The sequence below is a fragment of the Perognathus longimembris genome, chromosome 18, assembly GCF_023159225.1.
Source record: "Perognathus longimembris pacificus isolate PPM17 chromosome 18, ASM2315922v1, whole genome shotgun sequence".
Classification (NCBI taxonomy): domain Eukaryota; kingdom Metazoa; phylum Chordata; class Mammalia; order Rodentia; family Heteromyidae; genus Perognathus; species Perognathus longimembris.
Genome location: NC_063178.1, coordinates 10,857,708 through 10,882,037, shown reverse-complemented (window position 1 = coordinate 10,882,037; position 24,330 = coordinate 10,857,708). Strand labels below are relative to the sequence as shown.

At 47.7% G+C, this 24,330-nt stretch overlaps 1 protein-coding gene across 6 annotated transcripts in view; it reads right to left on the bottom strand.

Annotated features, from left to right (window-relative positions):
• The window catches only part of Camk1d (calcium/calmodulin dependent protein kinase ID), a 291,202-nt gene extending 267,209 nt beyond the window's left edge, over positions 1 to 23,993 (bottom strand). For all 6 annotated transcript variants that reach the window (XM_048367991.1, XM_048367989.1, XM_048367990.1 and 3 more), the window contains exon 1: positions 23,651 to 23,993. In XM_048367991.1, coding sequence (XP_048223948.1) covers positions 23,651 to 23,742 — 92 coding nt within the window. In that variant the 5' untranslated portion in view covers positions 23,743 to 23,993. The remainder of the gene's footprint in view (positions 1 to 23,650) is intronic.
• Between the last annotated feature and the right edge of the window lie 337 nt (positions 23,994 to 24,330).

Here is a 24,330-nt window from a genome sequence, read left to right as displayed (position 1 = left end):
TGGCAGGGAGTATGTTACATATTCTCAAGTAATCTAAGGGCCACTGGGTGTTCTGGGCTCTGTAGTTCAGAAACAAATATATGTGTTGGAAGAATCACAGGAACTAGCCCAAGGAGACCAAACTCAATTGCTATGTTCTTGACAGAAGGAAAACAAAAGCAAAACAGACAGAATTGGATCCAGAGACACAAATGGTCTTGATCAATGTGGTTTTGTAGTAAGTGACCCATGCTGAGTTCTTTTTTTTTTTTTTTAACAAATGATAAAACAATGGTCTAAAACAATGGTCAAAGACTGGAACAATAGTCTTCCAATTTTACTGTTCTTTTACAAGATTGTTTGGGCTATTTTGAGTCCTCCATGTTGGAACACAAACTTTAGGAGAAGCTTATCACTTTTTCAAAATAAACAAATAAAAGCAACTGGGATTTTGGTCAGTCTTGGGTTGTATCTGTAAATCATTTGGAGGGTTTTGCAATCTTAACAATGTTAAGTATTCCAATCCATGAACATGGAATATCTTTCCATTTATTAGATCTACATTAATTTCCTTTAGTGATGTTTGGTAGTTTGCAGCATACAATTCCTAGAGTTCTTTAGTCACATTTATTCGTGTGTGTGTGTGTGTGTGTGTGTGTGTAAGTGCGCATGCGCGTGCGCGCACACGCAAGCTATTCCTTGGGCTTAACCTGAGGGCCTGGGCACTGTCCCTAAACTTTTTTGGCTCAAAGCTAGTGCTCTACCACTTGGGCCACAATTCCACTTCTGGCTTTTTTTTTTTTGGTAGTTTACTAGAGATAAGAGTCTTACAGACTTGCCTGCTCAAGCTGGTTTTGAACTTCAATCCTCAGATTTCAGACACCTGTGTAGTTAGGATTACAGGTGTGAGCCAACAGCACCTGGCTTAGTCACATTTACTTTTAAATATTTAACTCTTGCTAAGCAATTGTAGATATCCCAGACATTTATAATTGGCTTTTTTTACTGTACTTGAGATTAAACCAAGGGTCTCACAGTGATTAAGCAAGTGTTCTACCACTTCAGCTCTGCCCACAGTGTTACTGATTTTTGTATATTGATCTTACATCTCAGAACCTCAATCTAGTAGTTATCTAGTGGATTCCTTAGGATTTTCTTGCTACCGGATTGTCATCTGCAAACTAAGACCATTTTACTTTTCCTTCACAGTCTGGATGCCTTTAGCTTTACTTTCTAGTCACATGGCTAGAGTTTCCAGTACAGTGTTGAACAGATTATAAAGAACAGACATTATTGGTTTTTTTCTTGATTTAGGATAAAGCACTTATTCATTTACCATTGAGTATGATGTTTATTCTGCAAGCAGAATTTTACAATTACTTGTTTTAAGGTATTTAAAGGGCTATTTAGTGTTATAGCCATTACAGACGCACACAGAGAGATAAGGTTCTAATTATGCTTATTTCACAATGCATATATTTATTTCTCTAACAGAATTTTAACCTTCTTTGTACCTGCACCAGGTAGGAATGAGACAACAGTGTATGCTACTATACACATTTGTGTGTGTGTGTGTGTGTGTGTATGCAGGGGTGTGTGTGTGTGTATGCAGGGGTGTGTGTGTGTATGCAGGGGTGTGTGTGTGTGTGTATGCAGGGGTGTGTGTGTGTGTATGCAGGGGTGTGTGTGTGTATGCAGGGGTGTGTGTGTGTATGCAGGGGTGTGTGTGTGTGTATGCAGGGGTGTGTGTGTGTGTATGCAGGGGTGTGTGTGTGTGTGTGTGTGTGTGTGTGCGCATGCATGCATGTGCACCAGTCCTAGGGCTGGACCTCAGGCTCTGGGTACTGTCCCTGAGCTTTTTTTGCTCAGGGGTAGCTCTCTACCACTTGAGTCAGCACTCCACTTCAGGCTTTTTTGCTGGCTAACTGGTGATAAGACTCTTAGAGACTTGCTTGCTTGGGCTGGCTTTGAACCACAATTCTCAGGTCTCGGCCTCCTGAGTAGCTCAGATTAAAGGCATGAGCCACCAGCACCTGGGTACAGTGACATATTTTTAAAAATTTGAGTAATGCTGACATTCAGGAAGACTTGAAATGGACATATTCAATTAAGACCAATCCTTGTGTCTGGAGATATGAACACCTGCTAATCTAAATCCCAAGCAGTGGACATTATGCTAAAGTTGATCTGACATTTCCCCTAAACTACCAGCCACTCAGTTCACTGCTGAAGGAAAGACTTTATTCTGATCATGTCCTAAAAGTCTCCATCAATTTTCCTTGCTTAGCTGTTCTGTGAGTTCTCATTCTGTTGCACCAAAATTAGTACTACCACAAAAGGGTCTTAACAATAACTTTAAAAAAAAGATATATTCTAATTGTAGTTAAATCTGTACATCGTAAAACAAAGAGTAATTTGACAGCTACCTGACATGATTACTTAGTCAAGTCAAACACTTCAGAGTCCCTAAGTATCCCTAAGTAAATGATACCAAAGCAGTATCTTCATTAACCGGGAATCACATAGCGAGGTACAGAGGAAAGTGCCCGGATTATAAAAGAGGAGGCTTCAGGTCCCAGATATTTGCATTTCTAGTTATGTACCATTGGGGAGATTACCCTCTATGTGCTAACTAAAAAAGGGTGGGAGGAGACAACCACTAATGGCCCACGCAGTAATCCTAACTACTAAGGAGGCTGAGATCTGAGCCAGAAGGGCAGACAGCCCAAAAGGCCCTATGCCCAGTTAACCAGCATGAATTAAGTGGTAGCATACCAGCTATGAGTAGAAAAAGTCCATGGAAAGCTTCAGGTGCTGAGTTCAAAGCCCAGTACCGGCACAAACAAAAGGGAAGGAAAGAAGGGAGGGAGGGAAGGAAAGAAGGGAGGGAGGGAGGGAGGGAGGGAGGGAGGGAGGGAGGGAGGGAGGGAGGGAGGGAGGGAGGGAGGTAGAAAAAAGTATATTTTAGAGTTGTAATTTTTTTAACAAAACTACTCTTCAGGAAAGACTCTAGTCTGTGTCCATTTCTGATAGGCACACTTCAGTGGTTTAAACTCTAGGCCTGAGTGTGTAGCTCAGGAACAGAGCACTTGCCCAGCATGCTCACAAGGCTCATGATTCCATTCCTAGCACAGCAAAGAAAAAAATTTGTATTTTAAGTCTTCTTAAACTATTCATTTCTGCACATCTGAATGTTTTGGGAAACAAATGATGACGCCTTACATTTCAATGCTAAGCATCTCATGTGCAGCCTTATCAAAGCAGTGCCAGACCCATCCACAAATCACTTCCGCAGAGTGGCCACACATTCATGCAGCCGGGACCATAAGGGCTTTCCACTGTAGTAGAAGGGGATTTTCCCCTCTGCCTTCTGAAGGTTTGCTGCAATAAGCACAAAATGAAGCAAGAAGAAAGGCGCACACATTTATTAGCATTCAAGAGGAGAAAACCACCACACAGATGAAGAAATCACTGGGCTGTGATTACTGTCCTGCTATTGTTAATCATCAGCTTATAGGCTTCTTTCCTAAGGGAGAGAAGGGAAGGAACAACGGAAGTAATTTGGGGGGCTTGTAAATGATTACTATGGGAATGAGTGGTCTCAAGAAGGTGTCTGTGGAATCTGAATGAGATATATAAGTGGAGAGATAGAGGCCTGACTGAAGCAACGGAGGTCCCTTAGGCTTTGAGGTCTCAGGGCAGAAGTTCCTTAGCCTCTCCCTGCACAGGGAATTGTTCAGCCTCATGCTGAACTGCAATGTTGGGGGAAGGGTGCTCTGAGCACCAAAATAATGCATTTCTAGTAAAGGATGAGAGGCGCAGAGATGGAGAGATCCAAAATGCAGGCTGGGCTGACTGTGCAAGTAAGGGGGTTTGCTGGCACACATTCGAAAATATGGCTTTCATTCATAAATTCCAAATGTTAACTAATGCAATTACTGTTCACTCGTGTTCCTCACAGGGTCACCCAGGAGAAAAGCCAGTTGGCTGAAACTGGGATGTGATAAGAAATAGATATGTGGTGCCTGAGAGTGGGATCTTCATTAACCCCTCAAGGATAGGGGCTCCCAGAGCTTCCGGGTGAGTGAGCACACACCTGTGTGCTCCAGGGCACACCCACAGGCAGAAGCTCTGTGCTCAGGTCTCTCTAGGTCCTTGTCCCTGCTTCGCTCCATCTGGCCATCGGTAGCCTGTGCAACATCCTCTACCATCAAAGGGGGACCGGAAGCACAAATGTTCTTGAGTTCCGTGAGCCTTCAGGATAAATGATCCAAGCTAAGGAGTGGGGTGGGGCCAAAGGGAGAAGGGTAGATGAACACCGAGAAGAGAGGGGATGCAGTCAGGAATTCAGTGGCTATCCTACAAAAGTAAGAAAAGTGACAGGAGGAATGGGATGGGAGGAATGCGTTAGAATATTCAAAGGGGTGACATTGATCAAGATGCACTGTGTTCATAAACTGCTTTGTTAAATGACAACTTCTCGTACAACTAAAGATAGTAAAATAAAAGTTATTTGAAAATCAATCAAAAAAAGGTAAATTCATACATTTGGAGATTTTTCCTGATGTTCAGATTATATTGCAATTTTTCTCTTGGTGCTTTCCTCTATATAATGATGGCAATCATAAAGATCATATTATTTTTAAGAAAAAAAACGATGAAGGCTGAGGAGAGAGATTATGAGAAGACTCTCCTCTCGTTTACAGCTGTGAGAAACAGGGCTGCACATGGACTGGAGTTTAGAACTGGCTTATGAAGTGGGCCAGCTCTGGACTGAGCCCTCGTCCTGTGGGGTCTGGAGTAATTACTTTAGTTAGTGTCAGAAGTAACCAAACTAGCATCTGTAGAATCAAGGAATTAGTTGGTGTGGGAAAATCCACCCTCATAAGGACCATGATTGTATTCAAAAGCAATTGTTTGCCTGAAAAATGAAAACCCTGAGCACTCTTAAAGGACAGTCTCTCTCTCTCTCTCTCTCTCTCACACACACACACACACACACACACACACACAGTCTGTGTGTGTCTCTCTCTTGCAAACTCAGACTGTGCTATCAATTCTTGAATCTAAAGGAAAACATGTTCTTAGCTATGAAAATCACATGTGCCTCCCAGAAGAGCTTGTCTGAAAATGATCAGCATGACACTGGCAAAGCCTAATGAAAGAAAATGAAGGCATGGGCTATGCCCATTTCATTGCTGCTGTTACAAGGAGATCTAAATGCATTCAGTCTATAATCATAGCTCAGTCTCCTCCTGCCAGGTCTCAGTGCTGGGCTTTGCTGAGCCAGTAGCTCTTTTAACAGATAAGTCAAATGGAGCCCATATAAAACGCCCATTGTCTATTCACAGGATGCATGTACACAGGGCTCTGTGGAAATGTCAGCCACCAGAGACCACTAATCAACCACCAGAAATAATTAAACAGCAATAAAGATAAACCCCATCATACTGTGGCAGAGAGGGCCTTCTCCTACACATGGTCTCTAGAAAGAAAGTCAGTTCCTTTGAATAGCAAAGGGCAGGGATGATGGCCACACAGCCTTCAAGCACATAAACAGCACCCGCTCCGTAGCTGCTGACAGGAGGGGCTGAAGACTTAGCCTGGGGCAGGTATGGTCGTGAGGACGTTACAACCTTGAGTCCACTTAGTTCTCTCAAGGGCTCCCAGCTACCCTACACTATCCTACCCTGCCCCTCGCCCTGCAGCTTCTTACCTGCCTGAAGAATGAACTCATTTGACACTGACCAAAAAATAAATAAATAGAACTGAAATGCACTCCTGACCTAGCATCTGAAATCCCGATGGTGGAAAAGTGCACGCACACTGGGTACGGTTAGGCTGGGTTTGGTTATCCCCCTTGCTGTGGAGTCCTAAGCACCACTCCACCCTCACCCCACGCAGATGGTGTTCACAAAGCCCACTCCAGACTCCACACTCTGAATCTTGAAAGTCCAAATCGTGTGCCCCAAGCAGAGAGAAGAAGGCAGGAGCCCCGGTTCCGCTATGCCTGCTTGCCAGAGAAACACCATAGTGACATATTCTACAAAATGACATGATGTCTTTCTCATTTTTCTGACCTCTCATTTCTAAAGAAATGCTACTCAGGAGTTCAGGCTTTTCTCAACTGCCCAGGTCCAGCTGTGTCGGACGGCATCAGAAAAGGCCCGACTTAATTCTGTGACTTCAGGACGCACCAGGCCTATTGTTGCAGCTCAGTGTATACACACAAGTGACCTTCTTTTGCTATTATTGTCACGGAACAGCGAGATCTTTTCCATTCTACCTCTTTTCTTTTATTTCTAAGTCTAGACAAGAAAAGGCTTTAAACTAAATCAAAAAGGAAGAGATTTCTAAAATTCCCTGGCTGCTTCACCCAGGCATAAGCTTCCATTGTTTTCATCTGAATTGCAAACAATATGCTACAACCTAAACGAGAGAGGTAAGTAACCAACTAGCCAATTACAGCCTTACTGAACACATGAGCCTTAAATTATCTCAGAAATGCTCTTAAACATTTATCCATTGGGGTGGCAGCCTGGCAAAAATTATTCCATTTCATAAGGGCAACAATCACATGAAAAGCAGAAGTGACATTATTTTATCTGCTTCCCAAAAGGATTTTTCTAGGGCTGGGGATATGGCCTAGTGGCAAGAGTGCCTGCCTCGGATACACGAGGCCCTAGGTTCGATTCCCCAGCACCACATATACAGAAAACGGCCAGAAGCGGTGCTGTGGCTCAAGCGGCAGAGTGCTAGCCTTGAGCGGGAAGAAGCCAGGGACAGTGCTCAGGCCCTGAGTCCAAGGCCCAGGACTGGCAAAAAAAAAAAAAAAAAAAAAAAAAAAAAAAAAAGGATTTTTCTAGTATCCTTTCTAGTGTCAAATTGAATAATTATTACCTGAAGTAGCCTACCTATATGGCTGGTTGCTTGTGGTATTATAAACCTCCATTCTTTTACTGGAAGCTAAAACAGAATCATAATGATTGTTCTGCCAGATTCACACCTGAAGAAAAGAAGGGTTTTATCTGATGATCATAGATGCTGTCTTTGTACTAGGCTCAACCTCCAGTGTTTTTCAGTTCTTGAAAACAAAAAGACATCATGTAAGGGGCATAATATAACTTCACAGTTAATAAGCCCTAGAAAAAGTAAACAAGATCTAATTCATTTTTGAGCTTCATTTAGAATATATTGTATCAAGAAAAGAAAATTATTCATTATACTAGTGTGAGCAGAAAAGAAGCTAAAACAAAAGGTTTTAAGTCAGGGGGAGTTCACCGGCTGTAAGTTGAAGAATATTGATGGCTGTCACTCACTTGCCATGAATGACCAGCTGACGATCAGCTCATTCAAGAGGGGACCAGGAGGGAAATCAAACTCCAGTTTGAGCCGTTTGAGAAAATAACCCACACTTTCCTGAACTGCTAAATATCTGACCAAATTTTCCATGACCTTTTGCCAATAGATACCTAAGCTATAAATACTGTGCACTTGTCCAAGTCCAAAATTGTACTAGATTTTATTTACCAGAATCCTGGGACAAGCATCCTGGTTTGTTGGTTGGTTGGTTGGTGCGTACGTGCGTGTGTGATAGTTGCTTTTTTTTTCTTTTTTCAATAGTCTACTTTGAAATCTCAGAGTTCTCTAGATGTTTTTAAAATTATTTTTTTCATTGTGCCAGGATAGAAATAGCAACACAATAACAAAATGTAGCCTTGACCTATAAAGTAGTTATTAAACCCATTCCTCTCTCAGCAGAGGTTTTGACAGACAAGTAGCTGCCTGCTCATATATGCAGACCCTAGCAAACTTACCTGCTCAGTGAACCCAAGTCAACTTCAGCTTAGCCACCTCAGCCAGCCCTGGAGCAACAGGCGCCTCCGAACACTCCACTACATCACAAATAGAGGCTGCAATCACCCCCAGGACACCACACTAATGGTAGAATCTACGGGCCACATCCTACAAGAAGTGAAGGCTACAACTCACAGCTTTTTTCAAATAGTTGTAGGTTCAAATCTCACCTGTGACTTTTTAGTAAACCCTCTTCTATCAAAAGCATTAACCCCCTTGCAGTGCCTCTTGCCAATAATCCTAGCTACTCAGGAGGATGAGGTCTGAGGACAGTGGTTCAAAGCAAGTCTGGGCAGTTAAGTCCATGAGACTCTTATCGCCAATTAACTCAAAAAAAAAAAAAAGTCCAGAAGTAGAGCTATGGCTCATCGTAGGAAACACAAGCTCAGGAACACAAAAGCTGAGAACAGTACCTGGACCATGAGTTCAAGCCCCAGGACCAGCACACACACAAAAAAGTATTAACCTGGGCTGGGGATATAGCCTAGCGGCAAGAGTGCCTGCCTCGGATACACGAGGCCCTAGGTTCGATTCCCCAGTACCACATATACGGAAAACGGCCAGAAGCGGCGCTGTGGCTCAGGTGGCAGAGTGCTAGCCTTGAGCGGGAAGAAGCCAGGGACAGTGCTCAGGCCCTGAGTCCAAGGCCCAGGACTGGCAAAAAAAAATAAAAAAAAGTATTAACCCTTGATGGCTGACGTATTAAATGATCATCAGGTAGTATCTAGAAATATCCAGTACGTATTCAAAAATGGAAGCCACAACACTGTCTGCTTTTCGTTTTGTAGCTCAGACTGGCCCTGAATTCACAATCTTCTCTTCTCGTCTCAGAATCCAAGTGCTGGGATTATAGATGAGCCCCACCATCCTCTCACACAGATACCAGCCCTGGGGACCTCCTCAGAAAACTTAGGACCCACTGAAAAGAGATGTCAGTCAAGGGAAACATGTGGGCCTCTTCCCCCCCGCTCAGAAGGTTGGGCTCAGGTGCAAAAGTCAAGGACAATTTGTACACCCAGGGCAATGACTCCAGCACATTGAGACAAAGAGCTTGCTAAATTCGAGGGAGAAAAAAGTCAGGAAGTACTGTCAATGCCTAAAAGTTTCTTGCCCGACCTTCAGTTCTATGGGCATCAGATCTTCTGGAGAAAAAGGAATGCAAAAATAGGTGGCATTCTCTGATTCTAGACAGACTGGCAAGCGTGGGGGGGGGGGGGGAATCATAGAACTGATCAAAAGCCCAATTTGTGAAGGTAAAAAGATGAACAGGGGGGTGGGAACAAGTACACACTTCTTCCAGAGATACTCTCAAAGACTACAGCAAGGCCTGTTGGAGAGAGAAGAGGACCTCCAAGAAGGAAAATGATAGAACAGCAATGTTATATTGCTACCCCAAGATCTAGCCAACAGTGGCCACCCAACTAGCAGGAAGATGGAATAAGCCAAGCATTATGAATATGTATCTCCAATATTAACAAGGAGGGGCTTCATTTTAATAAAGTAACAGCAACATTAAATACACACCCTTCAGCTCTTTCTCTTACTTTTTATCTACTTTCTCTGGACAGGGTCCAGTGCCAGCCTGTAGCTTGGGCAAAGCCCACAGGTTAAAACTTCCCACAGTTTGCCCACGCGGTGAGAAATCCCCATGTAAAAAAATGAGTGATGACATAAAATCAAACTCCAGAGGAGAAGAAAATACAAGAGAACATGCTCGAGAGCTTATCAGTGAGGAAAACATTTAGAACAGCAGGATCCCACTGAGAGTGCAAAGGCAATTTCATTGCTTTGGGAAATTTCTTTTTTAAAGCAAAGCAAACTCTGGGCATTCCGCAGCATGCCAGGTGTCTGGGCAGACGCAGAAGCAATCGGGTACGGAATGTCCCTGTGAATATGGGGTGTTGGGGGGGCTCATCACACAGGGAAAGCTCACCCAACAGGGCAGTGACTCTCGAGACTGAGATTCTAGGGGTGAACCCCCCCCCAGGGTACACATGTGTGGGGAGCTCAAAGGAAGGGATCACACTCGTTGGCCCTGATCAATGTGTGGGGCAGACTCTGGAAGCAGAAGATAACAAAGGAGCATGGATGGAGACTGCAATCAGTGTACAGTGTTATAACTATGCTCTCCAAGAACCACTGGAGGCACAAACACAGACACAAATGGAAGAATTATCGCAGCAAGGCAAATTTTACTTCTGTAGAAGGGTGCACCACCAGCCAAAACTCTGGCAAGCAAGCACACAGAGCAGGCAGGCTGCTCCCCTATTTATCCCTAACCCAGCAGGCCCCGCCCCTCTACTCAGATTGGTTGGGCTCAGGTTCATAATGTGCTTGTGATTGGCTAGTCTGAAAAGAAACCAGCTTAAGATAAAACCTTACATTTGTAAAAAGACCCTTCCTTATCTAAAGCAGTTTCTGTTCTCCTTAACAAGAACCAAGCCACCAGGCCAAAGCAGGAACGTTTAAGCAACACATGTAGAAAACACAAATAGTTCTCCTTACAGTAGTTACTTACTAGACACTGTCATATCAATCATCACCAGGGACAAGAGGTTTCATTTGTCCCATGAAACCCCAGCTAGAACACCATGGGCCCCAAGTCAGCAATGAACAAAGATTTTTTTTAATTTTTTTTTTGTTTTGCTCATTACCTCTACATAGTACTTATACCAAGGGGTTTCAACTCAACATGTCAGTTGTATTCATGAACTGAAGGGAATTTGGAAATGAATCCTATATGACATACCATCCAGGAACTGGGTTGCTTGCAAAGTGTATCAGTCAGCTTTCTGTCATTGTATTCTTTCCTAAGAAAGAGGAAAGATGTATTGAGGCTCACAGTGCTGGGGACTGGGTATAGAGTTGGTTGGCCCTACTGCTTAGGGCATGTGGCAGCACAGTGTATCATGGTAGAGAACACACCTGATCATCTCATGGTTGGCCAGGAAGCAAAAAGAAGAAAGACCCGAAGTCCTAGTGTCCCCTTCAAGTTCCTCCCACTGGTCTCCACCCCTCCAAACTTCCACAGTCTCCTAACAGTGCCCCAGGCTGGTGACTCGGCTTTTAACACACAGGGCCTTGGGGGCGGGGGGGGGGGGGGGGGGGAGGGCGGCAGGGAATGCTGGATGCTTACCCAAACCACAGCAGGAGAAACATCTATAAAGCAATTCAGTTACCAGCTCTTTAGATTGGTTCCTGCTATTTAATATGTTAAAAATGACATTCCTAGGAACCCTAAAACATGGTTTATATTAATTACTATATACTGCTTTGCATGGTAGGGTATGTATCTAATTGTTAAGAATCAGGGGGAGCGGGGGTGGGGGGACTGGGAATGTGGCCTAGTGCTTGCCTAGCATGCATGAAGCCCTGGGTTTGATTCCCCAGCACCACATATATAGAAAAAGCCAGAAGTGGCGCTGTGGCTCAAGTAGTAGACTGCTAACCTTGAGCAAAAAGAAGCCAAGGACAGTGCTCAGGCCCTGAGTTTAAGCCCCAGGACTGACAAAAAAAAAAAAAAAAGAATCCACGGGGAAGCCAGGTATCAGTAATTCATACCTGCAATCCTAGCTACTCAAGAGGCTAAAATCAGAAAATTAGGATTCAAAGTCAGTCCAGGCAGAAAAGCAAAAGGTTGGAAGTGGAAGTATGGCTCAAGCGATACCGCACCAGCCTTGAATGAAAACACAAAGCAAGAGCACATGGCCCTGAGTTCAAGCCCAAGTACCTACACAAGAACAAAATCCACGAATGTGTGCCACCTATACTTACACAACCGTCAGCCCTGCTACCCAGGAGGCTTAGGGGAGGATCAGTCCAAGGCTGGCCCCAGGGGAAAAAGTAGGAGACCCTATCTGAAAAAAATTACTAAAGCAAAAAGGGCTGGGGGGGCGGGGGTGCGCACGCTCAAGTGGTAGACCTCATGCCTAGGAAGCAGAAAACCGAATTCAAGTCCCAGTTCCATCAAATAATAATAAAAGAACTGGGGCAAAACTGATCAATGTGTGGAGGTAACATCCTTCAGGTTAGCAGAGCTGACCTTGACATATCCAAATACTTCCAGGTTGGGGGGGGCGGGGGGAGTAGGTCCTTAGTCACTTTTCTCAAATCCTCTGGGTCTCAGTTCCCTCATCTCCAAAATGGTGATAACAGGAGTGTTTCTTTTATTGGACCACTGTGTGTGGATTTATGTGAATAGATGTTTGCCACAATGGACCATGACCTCAATAATAATAATAATTGTTATTGTTATTATTATTGTCAGTGTTACTAAACCACACGTGGCTTTGTCTGCATTTCTATGGCTCATAGCAAATCAATGCCTCCAGAAGAATGCTATTGCTTCTCATTTCTGATTTCTGGAACTTTCTTGGCAACAAGGTGTCCGTTTCAGCTTGTACCTCATGTTCCTCACTATTGCAACACTGTCACACTGCATTGTCATTCTGTGTGTTTGTCCATCCAACTGGTTCCCTGGGGAAAAGGACCGTGTTTTGCGTACCAACACTTGTGCCCAGCATAGAGTAGAATCAATCTATAAAGTCAGATGGAGTTAAAAACAAAACACTCAATCAGCCTCTGACTCCCCAGACTCTTATCTGATCTGACCAACAAGGGATAAACAAAGGTATATTTCCAGGTGGCATTAGTCACACAAATCCATTTGAGTTTCTAACACTGGGCTGTTTTCAAATTTCTTCCAATCCCACTTGCCTTACAAAAAGGGCCCAATTTGGGGCCAGGCATGGGTGGGTGGCTCATGACTGAAACCCCAGCTACTTGGAAGGCAGAGATAGGAGGATCTTTAAAAACATGAAACTCCTCTATCTTGACCTATAAGTGGAAATGACTGCTTAATTTCTTACACTTGGGAAAATCCTTTAAGCCTGAGGGATAAATCTCCATGCTATTTCTGAAGGCACCAGACAGAGGTCCATGCAATGAAAGGAGCCACACAAAGGCATAAAACCCTATCAATTTGTGATCCTAACCATGTAGGAGGCAGAAAATCAGGATCCAGTTCAAGTCCTACCTGAGGAAACAGCTAGCAAGATTCCATCTTAATGTATAAGCCAGGCAGAGGGAGACTCTAGATCTCCTGATCTTCAAGAATGAAAGCAATGACCGGCCATCCAGCTTAAACATGAGACCTCAGACAGGTCACTTACTCTCAAAGTATGTGAGCTTCACAGCCTGTACAATAAGTAAGCCAGTCCAGCTGGTCCCCCTGGAGTTAAAAAGGAACTGCCATCTGATTGCACTGTTGAGTCGATTCTGAAGACAGTGTTCTATGGAGAGAGTGTGTTAGCCTTCTGTTATATGGCAAATGCCAAGAGATAATCAATTTATCTAGAAAAAAAAAAGGGTTGTTTGGCTCATGGTTATTGAGATTTCAGTCCAGGGTGGGCTTGGTGGTGGCTTCAGGGCCTGTTGCAAAGGAGCACAGCATGGTGGAAACCCATGGCAGTGCAAAGCTGCTCCCCTGTGGCCCGGTCACAAGATAGAGAAGAAGGAGGAAGGATCTAGACTCCCACTGTCCCCTGAAGAACACCCCCAATGACCTAACGACCTCCCGCTGGGTCCTGGCTGTTAACAGATTTTCCACCTTCTGACAGAAGCAAGCTGGGGACAAGCCTTGAACGTGGGGAGAGGGTCGGGGAAGCATTTAAGATGCAATGATAGTGAGAGGCTGGCTTGAAGGTTTGGGTGCCAGAAGTTTGGGGGAAGGAAAGGCTGTGTGCATGGACAGTGCAGGGTTTACTTTGTGTTATGAGGTGACAGAGAAACCAGATCCTTGAATCTTATTATAACCAGGGACCATCAGCCACGCTTGGATCCGCATACTTTTTAATCTCGTTCTTCTCACATGTATAATTAGCTTCTCTGGAAGTCTGTGGGGCAGGGTCTCATCTTGGCATCAGGTTCTGTCACGCTGTTGACCCTGGGGACGTGTTTAGAAGTGGTGATGAGGGCAGAGATGCTAACTGTGCCAATAACCGAAGGAATGCTACCTCCAGGACAACCCCCAAGGTGACCCAGAGGGCTGGTCCGCTCATAGAGTCAGCCACCCACAGCCCTCAACAAAGGTGGCCACTCTTCCATCCAGAACCACCTACAACCTGTGCCCAGGCTCCAATACTGAACACTAGAGGTGATGAACAAATAGCCACTGCCCCACTGTTTCTCACAGTGCACCCCCATGGCTGACCTTCCAGACATCTCCTGAGATCCGTGCACTCCAGAGGGCCAACCATTCCATTCTTAGCCTCTCCTTTATACCTGCCAGGGCTTAGGTGTGTCCCCAGAACCCACGTGTGGGTTATCTATGAATGGTGCTTAGAGGCGAGGCCTGTGAGAGGTAAAATGGGATCCCAGAAGACATAAGGGTGAGGCCCCATGATGGTAATAGTGGCTCCAGGAGAAGAAGAAAGCCCAGTGTGGTTCACACGTCTGTAATCCCAGCAGTGAGGAGACTAAGGATCAAGAATTTAAAGCCACCCTAAGTCATATAGGGAAACTCTGTCAAAGTTAGGGGGGAAGAAAAGGAGAAAAAGGAAGGAGAGGAAGAAGAGGAGGGAAATATGGAAGGAAAGAAAAACTACAAAGAATTAGCCATGGGATATTCTGTGCTGCCCTGGAACTTTCCAGAAGGCTGCCACCAGCAAGAAGGTCCTCACCAGATGCTAAATATATTCAGAAGCCAGGTTCTCGGCATTCCAGAGCCATGAGCTAAATGAACCTCAGTTCTTCACAAATCATCCAGCCTCTGGCATCCACTTATGACAGGAAATGGACTGAAACAGTATTCTCACAAATGTTTCAAATTCTTTACTAAAAAGATTCCAATGACTTGCACCCCAAGACTAGAAACAATATAACACCTGAACAGAACCACCACATCAAACACAATGTCTAACTTTAGGGGCTTAGTGGATGCTGTCGGCTTCTGAAAGAAGATGAGTCAAAAGATGGTAACTAGGCTTCGGACTGCACAATGTTAACATTTATAAGAAAGAATTCTTTCTAAAGCTATCATCTTCATCAGGTTAATGACAGCCTCTGTTCACAATGGGTCTCCCTATCTACGCAGCACCACCCACGCCTTATCTCATTTAGGACGTACAAAAAGCCTGAAATGTGAGCAGGTGTAATTATCCTCATTTGACAAACAAGGTAATCAAAGCCCAGCGGAGATAAGATCAAGATCTGCCTCTTGCATGGCAGAAATCAGACCAGAGTTCAGATCCAGTTCCATCGTTCCTCCCATGGTGTGCACAACTCCTCGGATTTGCTCATTCAGGAGTTGTAAAAGTGGATTTTTCAAGCATGGTCCATGTGGGAGTTGTTTGCACCAGGGGAGCCTGCGATGGCTACGGGAGAGCCACCAGCCTCCTGCGGCACCCACTGCTGCCTAACAGCCAGCACTGACCTCGGGTTTCGTCATACTCTCCCGCAGCCGCAGAGGGTGATGATGTGGAGCTAGGCGTGCTGCCACATGTCTGTGAGCCCAGCTACTCGGGCGGGAGAAATAAGACAATGAAGTCCAAAGCCAGCAAGGGCAAAAGCCCAAGATCTTTGCCTGAGAAACAAACTGAAAGACTGGGAGGTATGGTTCAAGTGGTAGAGCACTTGCCTAGTAAGCACGAGGCCCTGGGTTCAATCCCAAGTACTGCAACACACACACACACACACACACACACACACACACCTCCCACATGTCACTGAACCTCTATAGTAACCCAAGAGGCTGTGTGTGTGTGTGTGTGTGTGTGTGTGTGTGTGTGTGTGTGTCCTAGGGCTTGAACTCAGGGTTTGGGCGCTTTCCCTGAGTTTCTTTTGCTCAAGGCTAGTGCTTTAGCACTTCATCGCAGCACCACTTCCAGTTTCGGGGGGGGGGAGGGGTGTGTGTGTGTGTGTGTGTGTGTGTTTGTGTGTGTGTGTGTGTTTTCTGAGTAGTTTATTGGAGATAAAGAGTCTTGTGGATTTTTGTGCCCAGGCTGACTTTGAACTTCAACCCTCAGATCTCAGACTCCTGAGTAGCCAGGATTACAGGCATGAGCCACCAGTCCCAGTAGTAACTTTTGTCTCCACCTTGACTAGAAAGATTGAGAAACCCATCTAGATACACCTCAGGAATAGTTATGTAGGACCAATCTTTCTATTCCATTCCATCATCTCCCCTACCTACCTTCAGCAAATACATTGTCTTAAAGGCTGATGCTCAGATTGGGTGTTAACCATAGACAGAGCCCTGTATTTCTACTTCCTGCTAAGAAAAACAGCACAGGGCCCACAGCTGAGAGAAGAGCTGTGCTAGGAACATGGCCGGCCATACAATGAACTTGACCTTAAATGCACCTTTGGTGGTTATCCGTGGCCTGATCAGAGCCTGAATAATCCAGGCATTATAGAATATGACTTAAGAAAATCAAGTGGCTATTGGGGACTGGGAGTATGGCCTAGTGGCAAGAGTGCTTGCCTCCTATACATGAAGCTCTCGGTTCGATTCCCCAGCACCCACATATATGGAAAACGGCCAGAGAGGGCGCTGTGGCTCAAGTGGCAGAGTGCTAGCCTTGAGCAAGAAGAGGCCAGGGACAGTGCTCAGGCCCTGAGTCCAAGGTCCAGGACTGCCCCCCCCCCCAAAAAAAGAAAAGAAAATCAAGTGGGATCTTATCAAACACTGGCCCAATGAAAAGTACTGTCCCACAACACAGAAAGTCCAAGGGGGATGGGAGTACCAGCTGCAGCAAAGAAAAGAAAAAAAAAACAGTAATGCTGGCATTTCTCCCAGAGTCCATGTGTCCTCCTGGTTTCACTGTCCAAGCGCGGAACTGGCCCTACTGAGTCAGAAAAAGAGACCTTGGTCAGCTGACCAGGGCACCAGGCTAGTTGTTGGCCACCTCCTGGCAGCTCATTAATTAAGGAGGCGTGTCCCCATGGGGCGCCTGAGCTCCTGCTAATCCTTGTGAAATGTGAGCTCGGGCCTGGCTGGGGAGCAGAGGCCCTGGGTCTGCTGCCCTCGCCCTTGGGCAAGCTGACCAATAATGTGACAATTCTCCACTAAGCCCTCTGAGAGGAGAGAGGAGGCGAAGCAGGAGGAGAGAGACAGAAGCGGATTTAAGGAGATTTATATGGGGAAAGGAAAGATTAAAGGGATTTATGGAGACAGAGCCAAAGAAAAATTCAACAAGTTAACCCCTGAAGTCCTCCCCTGCGAGCGTACACATGTCCACCCATACAGCCAAGCCTCCCTACTGTCCACTCAGCTGCCAACCCGGAACCGGAAACTCACACTAGAGGCCCAGTCTTCATTAGCCTCGGGGACGACCAGCTCTACCGGAGTGAACCCCATTTCCCACGTCTCATTGAGTTCTGCAATAAGGATACCAGAGTCTACACTCTCCAGCCAATGAAGGAAGGTGTTCTGCTCTTTCTCTCCAAATAGAACACATCCTAGCAGAGCAAGGGCTAGAATCATCCCGTAATGATGTCCTCCTACCAGACATACATGCACTGGGCATTCCCAAGTCAAGCAGGAGGGTTACAGGTTTCAGACTCACCTGCCAAAGGGGTCTAGCGCTTCCTACGGATGGCACTCTAAAAGCACAAGCAACATCTTCACACAAAGGTGCCCATTTTTCCAGCCACGGAAATTTCCAGCCTGGCACAGGCTTTTCCACGGTGACAGAAGAGAAGGTGCCACACAAGTCCTTTCCCAAAGCCCACCTCAGATGCAGGAGTCCCTCACCGGGAAACGCAGTAGGCCAGAGGGGCCCTGCAAACTATTTCCCGAGGCTTCTCAAAGCCCAGATATCCCCAACATAGACAGAACACTGAACATTCTGAATAAACCCCCCAAGGTATGATTCTCCCAATTCCAGGAGAACCTCACACCCCAGGCACAACCCGCCGCAATGCCTGATGGGTCTACCTTCAAAATACACTTAGAACCCAGCCACTCCTCAGTACCTCGACAGCTCTGATCCAGTTCTAATGCCCGGCTACCCCTGTCCCAGTTCCTGCAGTATCCACGGACCACAATGAAACCTAGCTCAGACTGCACCACCTTCTGCTCAAAACCCTCCAATGTCCTTTGGCAGCTCTCCTTCTTCTCCTCCTGTCCTCCTCCTCCTCCTCTTCCTCCTCCTCCTCCTCGTCCTCCTCCATCCTTCCTCTCTCATAAGTCGGTCTGACCTTCCTCACTCATGCCACTCGGTTCTAGCCATACTGTCTTGAAACCCCTGGGTCTCAAGGGCACCAGGCAAGCTCCAGCCTCAGGACCCTGCTCCTGCTACTTCCTCTGACTGAAACCTTCTGCCTCCGGCTAGCCCCCGCGCTCCACTCAATTACTAGTTTCTCGGAAAACTTGGCAGCAAGCTGCTCTCACCCCCATCCTCTCAAATCCAGCTTCCCTGCTTGGCTAACAAGGCCTTACTATGTAGCCCAGGCTGGCCTCTAACTCACGATGCTCCCTTCTCCATTCCCCATGTGCTAGGATTGCAGGATTGCCCCCACGGCTCCCCACTTGCTTCACGTTTGATTTTCGAGCTCCTCCAATGGAAGGTAAGCCCCAGGAGAACAGGCATCCTTGCTGCTTTGCTGGCAGTGATAGCCCTCGTGCCTAGAACATAGCAGGTGCTAGGGAGGTATTTTTAAATAGATAAAGACTGAAGTTATATCATGCATCCAAACAAGAGGACTGAGAAATGCAGACTGATAGCAAATGCGACAGCTGGGATGCCCTGTGGTAGAAACCTAAGGCCTCATATTTTTCCTTTTAATAAGTTTTTCAAATGCTTCTCATGGCTCTTACAATTCTGAGTGATGGCAGAATAAATGATACTAAATCAGCCAAGAGAACATGCAAATCACCTCAAGAAATCTTGCACTTCCCCACTCTTACCTTGAGTCTATCCCTAGACTTTCAGACAAATCAATCACCTACATTTGCAGGCATATCCCTTGAGCAATTTCAGAATAAGAAGTGTAAGTGTGGGACAGGCAGGAGTGACCATGAATTCTCCCACAGAAATATCTGTTTATTCACCTCTTCAAGCAGCACTCAGCAGACACTTAAAGCAAAAGAGAGAGTACCACCACGTGGAGGACAAAGTGCCTGGTCCTGCTGTTTCACCATGTACTTCCATGTTCATACAATGTCCCTCTCAGCCGGGTGCCTGTGGCTCATTCCTGTAACCCTAGCAACTCAGGAGGCTGAGATCTGAGGATCCTGGTTTGAAGCCAACAAGGGCAGAAAAGTCCACACGGGACTCTTATCTTCAATGAATCAGCAAAAAGGCCCAAGTGGAGGTATAGCTGGAGTGGTAGAGCACCAGCCCTGAACAACAACAACAACAACCAAAAAGCTCAGGGAAAACATCCAAGCACTAAGTTCAAGCCCCAGGATGGACACACACACACACACACAGTCTCTCCAAGCAGAAATGAGCCCCTCCTAAATACACGAGGTGCAAAAACTCTGAAGAACAAGGGCCCCAGAACCTCAGGACTGTCATGGCGCTTGAAGACCATCTCATATTCTTGCTCCTTTCCTTAGATTTTTTTAAAAGACAGATGAGGAAGCTGGGACAGAGAGACGGTAATGCAGCAAATATCCAAGCAGACCACAGGCCACACAACCCCTGAGTGTCTGAGTCAGATCCGGAAGCCAGGCTCAGATCCCGCCCAATGCTGGGCCAGCCACCTAGAGACTTCAACTTCAAATGGACAGTGCTGATGACCATCATGTCCTCGTACCCTGCAGAGATAAAAATGCACTTTCTAGGACAAGCCATTGAAATGAGGTATGTTCAGGAAGTCTTTCTGGCTGGGCCAAATACTGAGGCCTTGTCTAGTCACATGCATTTCATAGCCTAAAAAGTGCAGAAGTCCCTTCCGGTAGGCTCAGAGATGTCCCCATCTCTGACACCACATAAAGCTTTCTTCTCATCCAGGTCTTTCTCCGCATGGCATGTACTAGGTTTCTGTAGTTTTAGAAGTTACTGGAAGAGCTCTCTGGCAGAAATGGCTTGAACAGCCCAGCCAGTGGGCCAACAGAAGTGTTTATCATTCCTAATTTGCTGTTAAACAACATTTATTTGCTCTTACAGTGTGCCAACGATCTGAAAACAGGTTGTTGAGTTAATAAACAGTAATTAAGTTGCTACCTAACTCAGAGACAGGGTTAGGTTCTGGGGTTCCATTTTAAAGGAGGCTAAAGTAAAGCTTACAGGTTCCATTTTAAAGGAGGCTAAAGTGAAGCCTCTGGTTAGAAGGATTTTATTCTGAGGTCTGATTCAGATGTGTACCAGATTTCCCTGCTCCTTGACTCCATGCCTCCCTTGGCTTCTCCATCTGTCCTTCCTCCTCCTGGCCCAATCTCCACTCCTGCAGGTCCCTCCACCACACTGCCTCAGGCCTCTACCCTATGAGGAAAGGCTTGGGTGGGGGGGTGGGCAGCAGCTAAAGACCAGATGACAAAGTCTGGCAGCGCGAGCCTGCCTGGGGTTGTACCATGCTTTATTTCAAAAGTGTTTTAACACCATAAGCTGACAGCATGGCTTGGCGCAGGGCTTTCCTGCCTTCGATCTTAGAAGACATCCGGGGAAGGTGTGAAAAAAAAAAGATTGGAGCTGCAGAGTTCCTTGGGAATGGACTCCAGTGATAATTGATGATGCCCTTAACTCACACTAGACTTCATTACCAACCAGAGGAAAGCCGATTCTCAAACCCCACACTGAAGAGCAGGAAGTGACCTCCATAGTAAGTTTCAGTCCAAGGTCACTAGATTTGGCCCAGGATGAAAGAGACAGCCTGGACTTGAGAAATGATGCTGATATTCCAAAAGCTTGGACAGTCTAACAATATTTAGGTAATAGGTTATTCCATAATTATACTTTAACTACAGTCAAATTAGCTTTCCAAATACGAAAGCTAAGTTTTTCTTAGTTTTGTTTTGTTCTGTTTTGATTGGGGGGAGGGGTTGTTGTTTGGGTTTTGTTATGCTGTTCTGAAGATACAACTCAGAGTGTCACACCTGCTAGGTAAGTTCTCTGCTCTCGCCCTCCACTGAGCCACGCACGCACGCGCGCGCGCACACACACACACACACACATACACACCCCAAGCCCATGGTAAATTATGATCACACATCTGCTCTAACAAAACCTATCAGGTGGCTGAGCCCCATGTAGATAATGAAGAATTATTCTGCCTAGCTCTCATATTGAATAATGATCTTATAATAATGATTGAATAATGAATAATGAGCTGACAGGCCTCTATTTTTTTTTACCATAAAGTAGGAATTTACATCATAAGGTTACTGTACAAGCTGGAGGACTTAACACACATAGAATAAACACCTAGTACTTAGTAAACACTTAAGAATGCCACCTGCTAGACACCACGGCTCCTGCCTCTCATTGTAGCTACTCAGAAAGCTGAGAGATCTGGAGTTCAAAGGCAGCCCCGGCAGAAAAGTCTACAAGAACTGAAGCGGTGGAGTTGGGAGGGATGGGAGGAAATGATGAAAGGGATAACACTGATCAAGATGCACTGTATTCATAAATGACTTCATTGAATAGCAGCTCCTTTGTAGAACTACCTAAAGATTTAAAAAAAAAAAAAACCTATCTTCACTACTAGAGAAAAATAAATAAAATTAACTTAAAAAATAGTAAGTCTACAAGAGTCCATCTCCAATCAACCAGCAAAAATGCCAGATTGGAGGCATAGCTCAAGGGGTAGTGAGCAAACAGTGAGCAAGAAAATTGAATGCTAGGCCCTGACTTCAAGACCCTCTATCAACACAGTGATTCAAACAAAAAGAATGCCACCATGATCATGATGATGATGATTCCTGTTATATCATAAGTTTAAAAAATCTGGATCATTTCACTGTACTCTTCTAGGATCCCTGCCAGCACTCTTCTTTGCAAAGGATTCTTTCTACAGCAGAAGGCAACACTTGGGGACACCGGTAGAGACACACTCACACACACTCAGAGCTCACTGGACATAGCCCCAGTCCTGGAAGCTGCTGTACCGCATCTCCATCCAGCAAAGCCCCATCCTGCCCAAGGTGGAAGCCATCAGCCCTACCAACCCATCACAGCAGGAGTCACCCAGGAGAGCCCAGCAAACTGGCCACTGCAGAGGTGGGGGGGGGGGGGTGCTGCCAGGAGACTGCAGGCCGTCAAAGGGGCCCTGCCAGGAAACACTGTGGCCAGTGACACATCACACACCATGGCCTCTGCCCTCTCCAGTCCCGGACTCTGCAGGCAACATTGGTCCTGGGTGACCAACAAATGGCTCTTCTCTTCTTTCTTGGTAGCTGGAGCATCTCAGAGGCACCAGCCCAAACCCAAATAAACCTCTAAGGCATTTTTTTTTTAAGTTTTGGCCCAAAGTAACCTCCTAACTGGAAACTCCTTAATTAAAATTTCATTTGGACAAAGAGAACAAGCTTGTACCCAGAGGTGGTTCCCCCACCCTCCCCCCCCAAAAAAAAAACAGCGCAGCCACACTGCAGGGCACCCCGATTCTAGTCCTCCTTGGCCCAGGGTGGTCCAGGAACCGCCGGTATGGCCATGGGTGTCGCTCTGGCTACTTCCCTGTGGGGACTCACTGCAGAAGTGGGGGTGCCCTGAGGAGAAATGAACACGGCAGGGGCCCCTGAGCCTGGAGAAGGCAAAAACCATCTGGGTTTGAAAATGAGGTTTTGAAATAAACGAATCAACCACAGTAAGAAGAAGGTGGGCAGGAGAAGGGAGGGAGAGAAGAGAGAGGGAGGGTGGGAAGAAGGCACACTGATGGATGAGGGAGCCTCCTCTTGTTCTTACCAGTGGAATCAACACTTTTCCTGAGGGCAACGTGTTCGTCTCCAACTTCACGCGTGCGAACGCACACACACTGACAGATACCCATCGCTCACCCACAAAACAGATCACCAGGGAAGGACAACCATCTGAACTTCAGGCTCACTCAGCGGCGCCCAGCTCTCTCTCCCCCGCGCTCGGAAACAAAACAAAAACCAACTCGTGTGCGGGAAGGGGTAGGAAGGGACCCGCAGCCAGTGAGCGGGGCAAGCCCAGGGCTCGGAGCACCTCGGATAAATGCAACCCCAGGAAAGCGAGCGAGCCACACCGACACCCCCTGCCCGCCCGTGAGGACGCACCTGGCACCCACCCATCGGGGTGTGTGTGTGTGTGTGTGTGCGCGCGCGTGTCTCTGTGTGTGTGTGAAACGTGCAAGCACTCCGAAGCGGCTCTGCCCACATGTGACCCCATCCATCCATCCATCCTTCCCGGGCGGCGCGGCCATCCCCGCCCGCGCCCAGCCTACACCTGGTGCGTGCACATGGCAGATCCACGGGCACACGCGGGGTGCGGACGGAAATGGGAATGACCGGAGGCTCCTCGTGACCACGTCTCGGGTCCGCCACACGGGGAGTCAGCGCCCAGCCCGTGCACGGGCCACCGCCACCACGCTCAGCCCCAGGTCACGCGTGGGGAGGGCGGGGTGGCAGGGGAAGTGGAGAGTCGCCCTCCCTCCCGCCCGCGTGGGCTGCCCGCCCGCGCTCCCCTCCCCCCCCCACCCGCCACACGCAGACGTCCGCCCCGCCGCCGCCGCCGCAGCGGTGCCACCCGGGGGCGCAGACCCGCGTGGGGGCGGCGGGGTCTCCGCAGAGCCGACCGCGGGACCGACCGTGCGGGTGCGCCGGCGCCCGCGCCGCTGCCCCCCCACCCCACCCCGCCCCACCCCACCCCACGGCCCCCTCCGCCCTCCTCGCCCCGCGCCCACTCACGTTCCGAGGGTCTCCTTGAACTCGAAGATCTTCTTGATGTCTTCCGCTTGCTTCTTCCAGGAGGAGCTGCTCTCGCCGTTCTCCCGGGCCATGGCAGGCGAGCGGGCCGGGGGCGCGCTGAGGAGGGGGCGCGGGGCGCGGGGCGCGGGCCGGGCGGCTCCGGGTGCCGCAGCGCTTCCTCGCTCGCTCTCGCTCTCTCGCTCTCTCCCCTGCAGTTTCCTCTCGCGCCCTCCCGCGCCGCCGCCGGCCCTCCCCGGCTCTAATTTCTGCTCGGCTCGGGCACAGACTTCCTGCCGCCGCGGCCGCCCGCCAGCCTCACTTTCTGCTACTTTCTGGCCTCCCTCCTGTTCCCTCCCCGCCGCCCGCCCCGCTCCCCCCCCCTCACACACCCCCTCCCGCACCCCGCCTCCACCCACGGGCTCCCCGCCCTCCCCGCGCACCGGGGCCGCCTCCCCGCCCCCCTCGCCGCCGCCGCCGCCGCCTTCGGGGATGCCCCGCTCCCCTCCCCGCCAGCGCCGTCTCCTGGCCTCGGGGCCGCGGTCCCCGGCCGCCGCGCACCCGGCCGCAGCCCCGGGCGGGCAGGTGCCGGGCGGCGGCAGGTGCAGGGTGCCTGGGCGGGCGCGCGCGCCCGGGAGAGCCCCAGCCCTTGGGGAGCTTGATTATCAAGTCCAGGCTGGGGG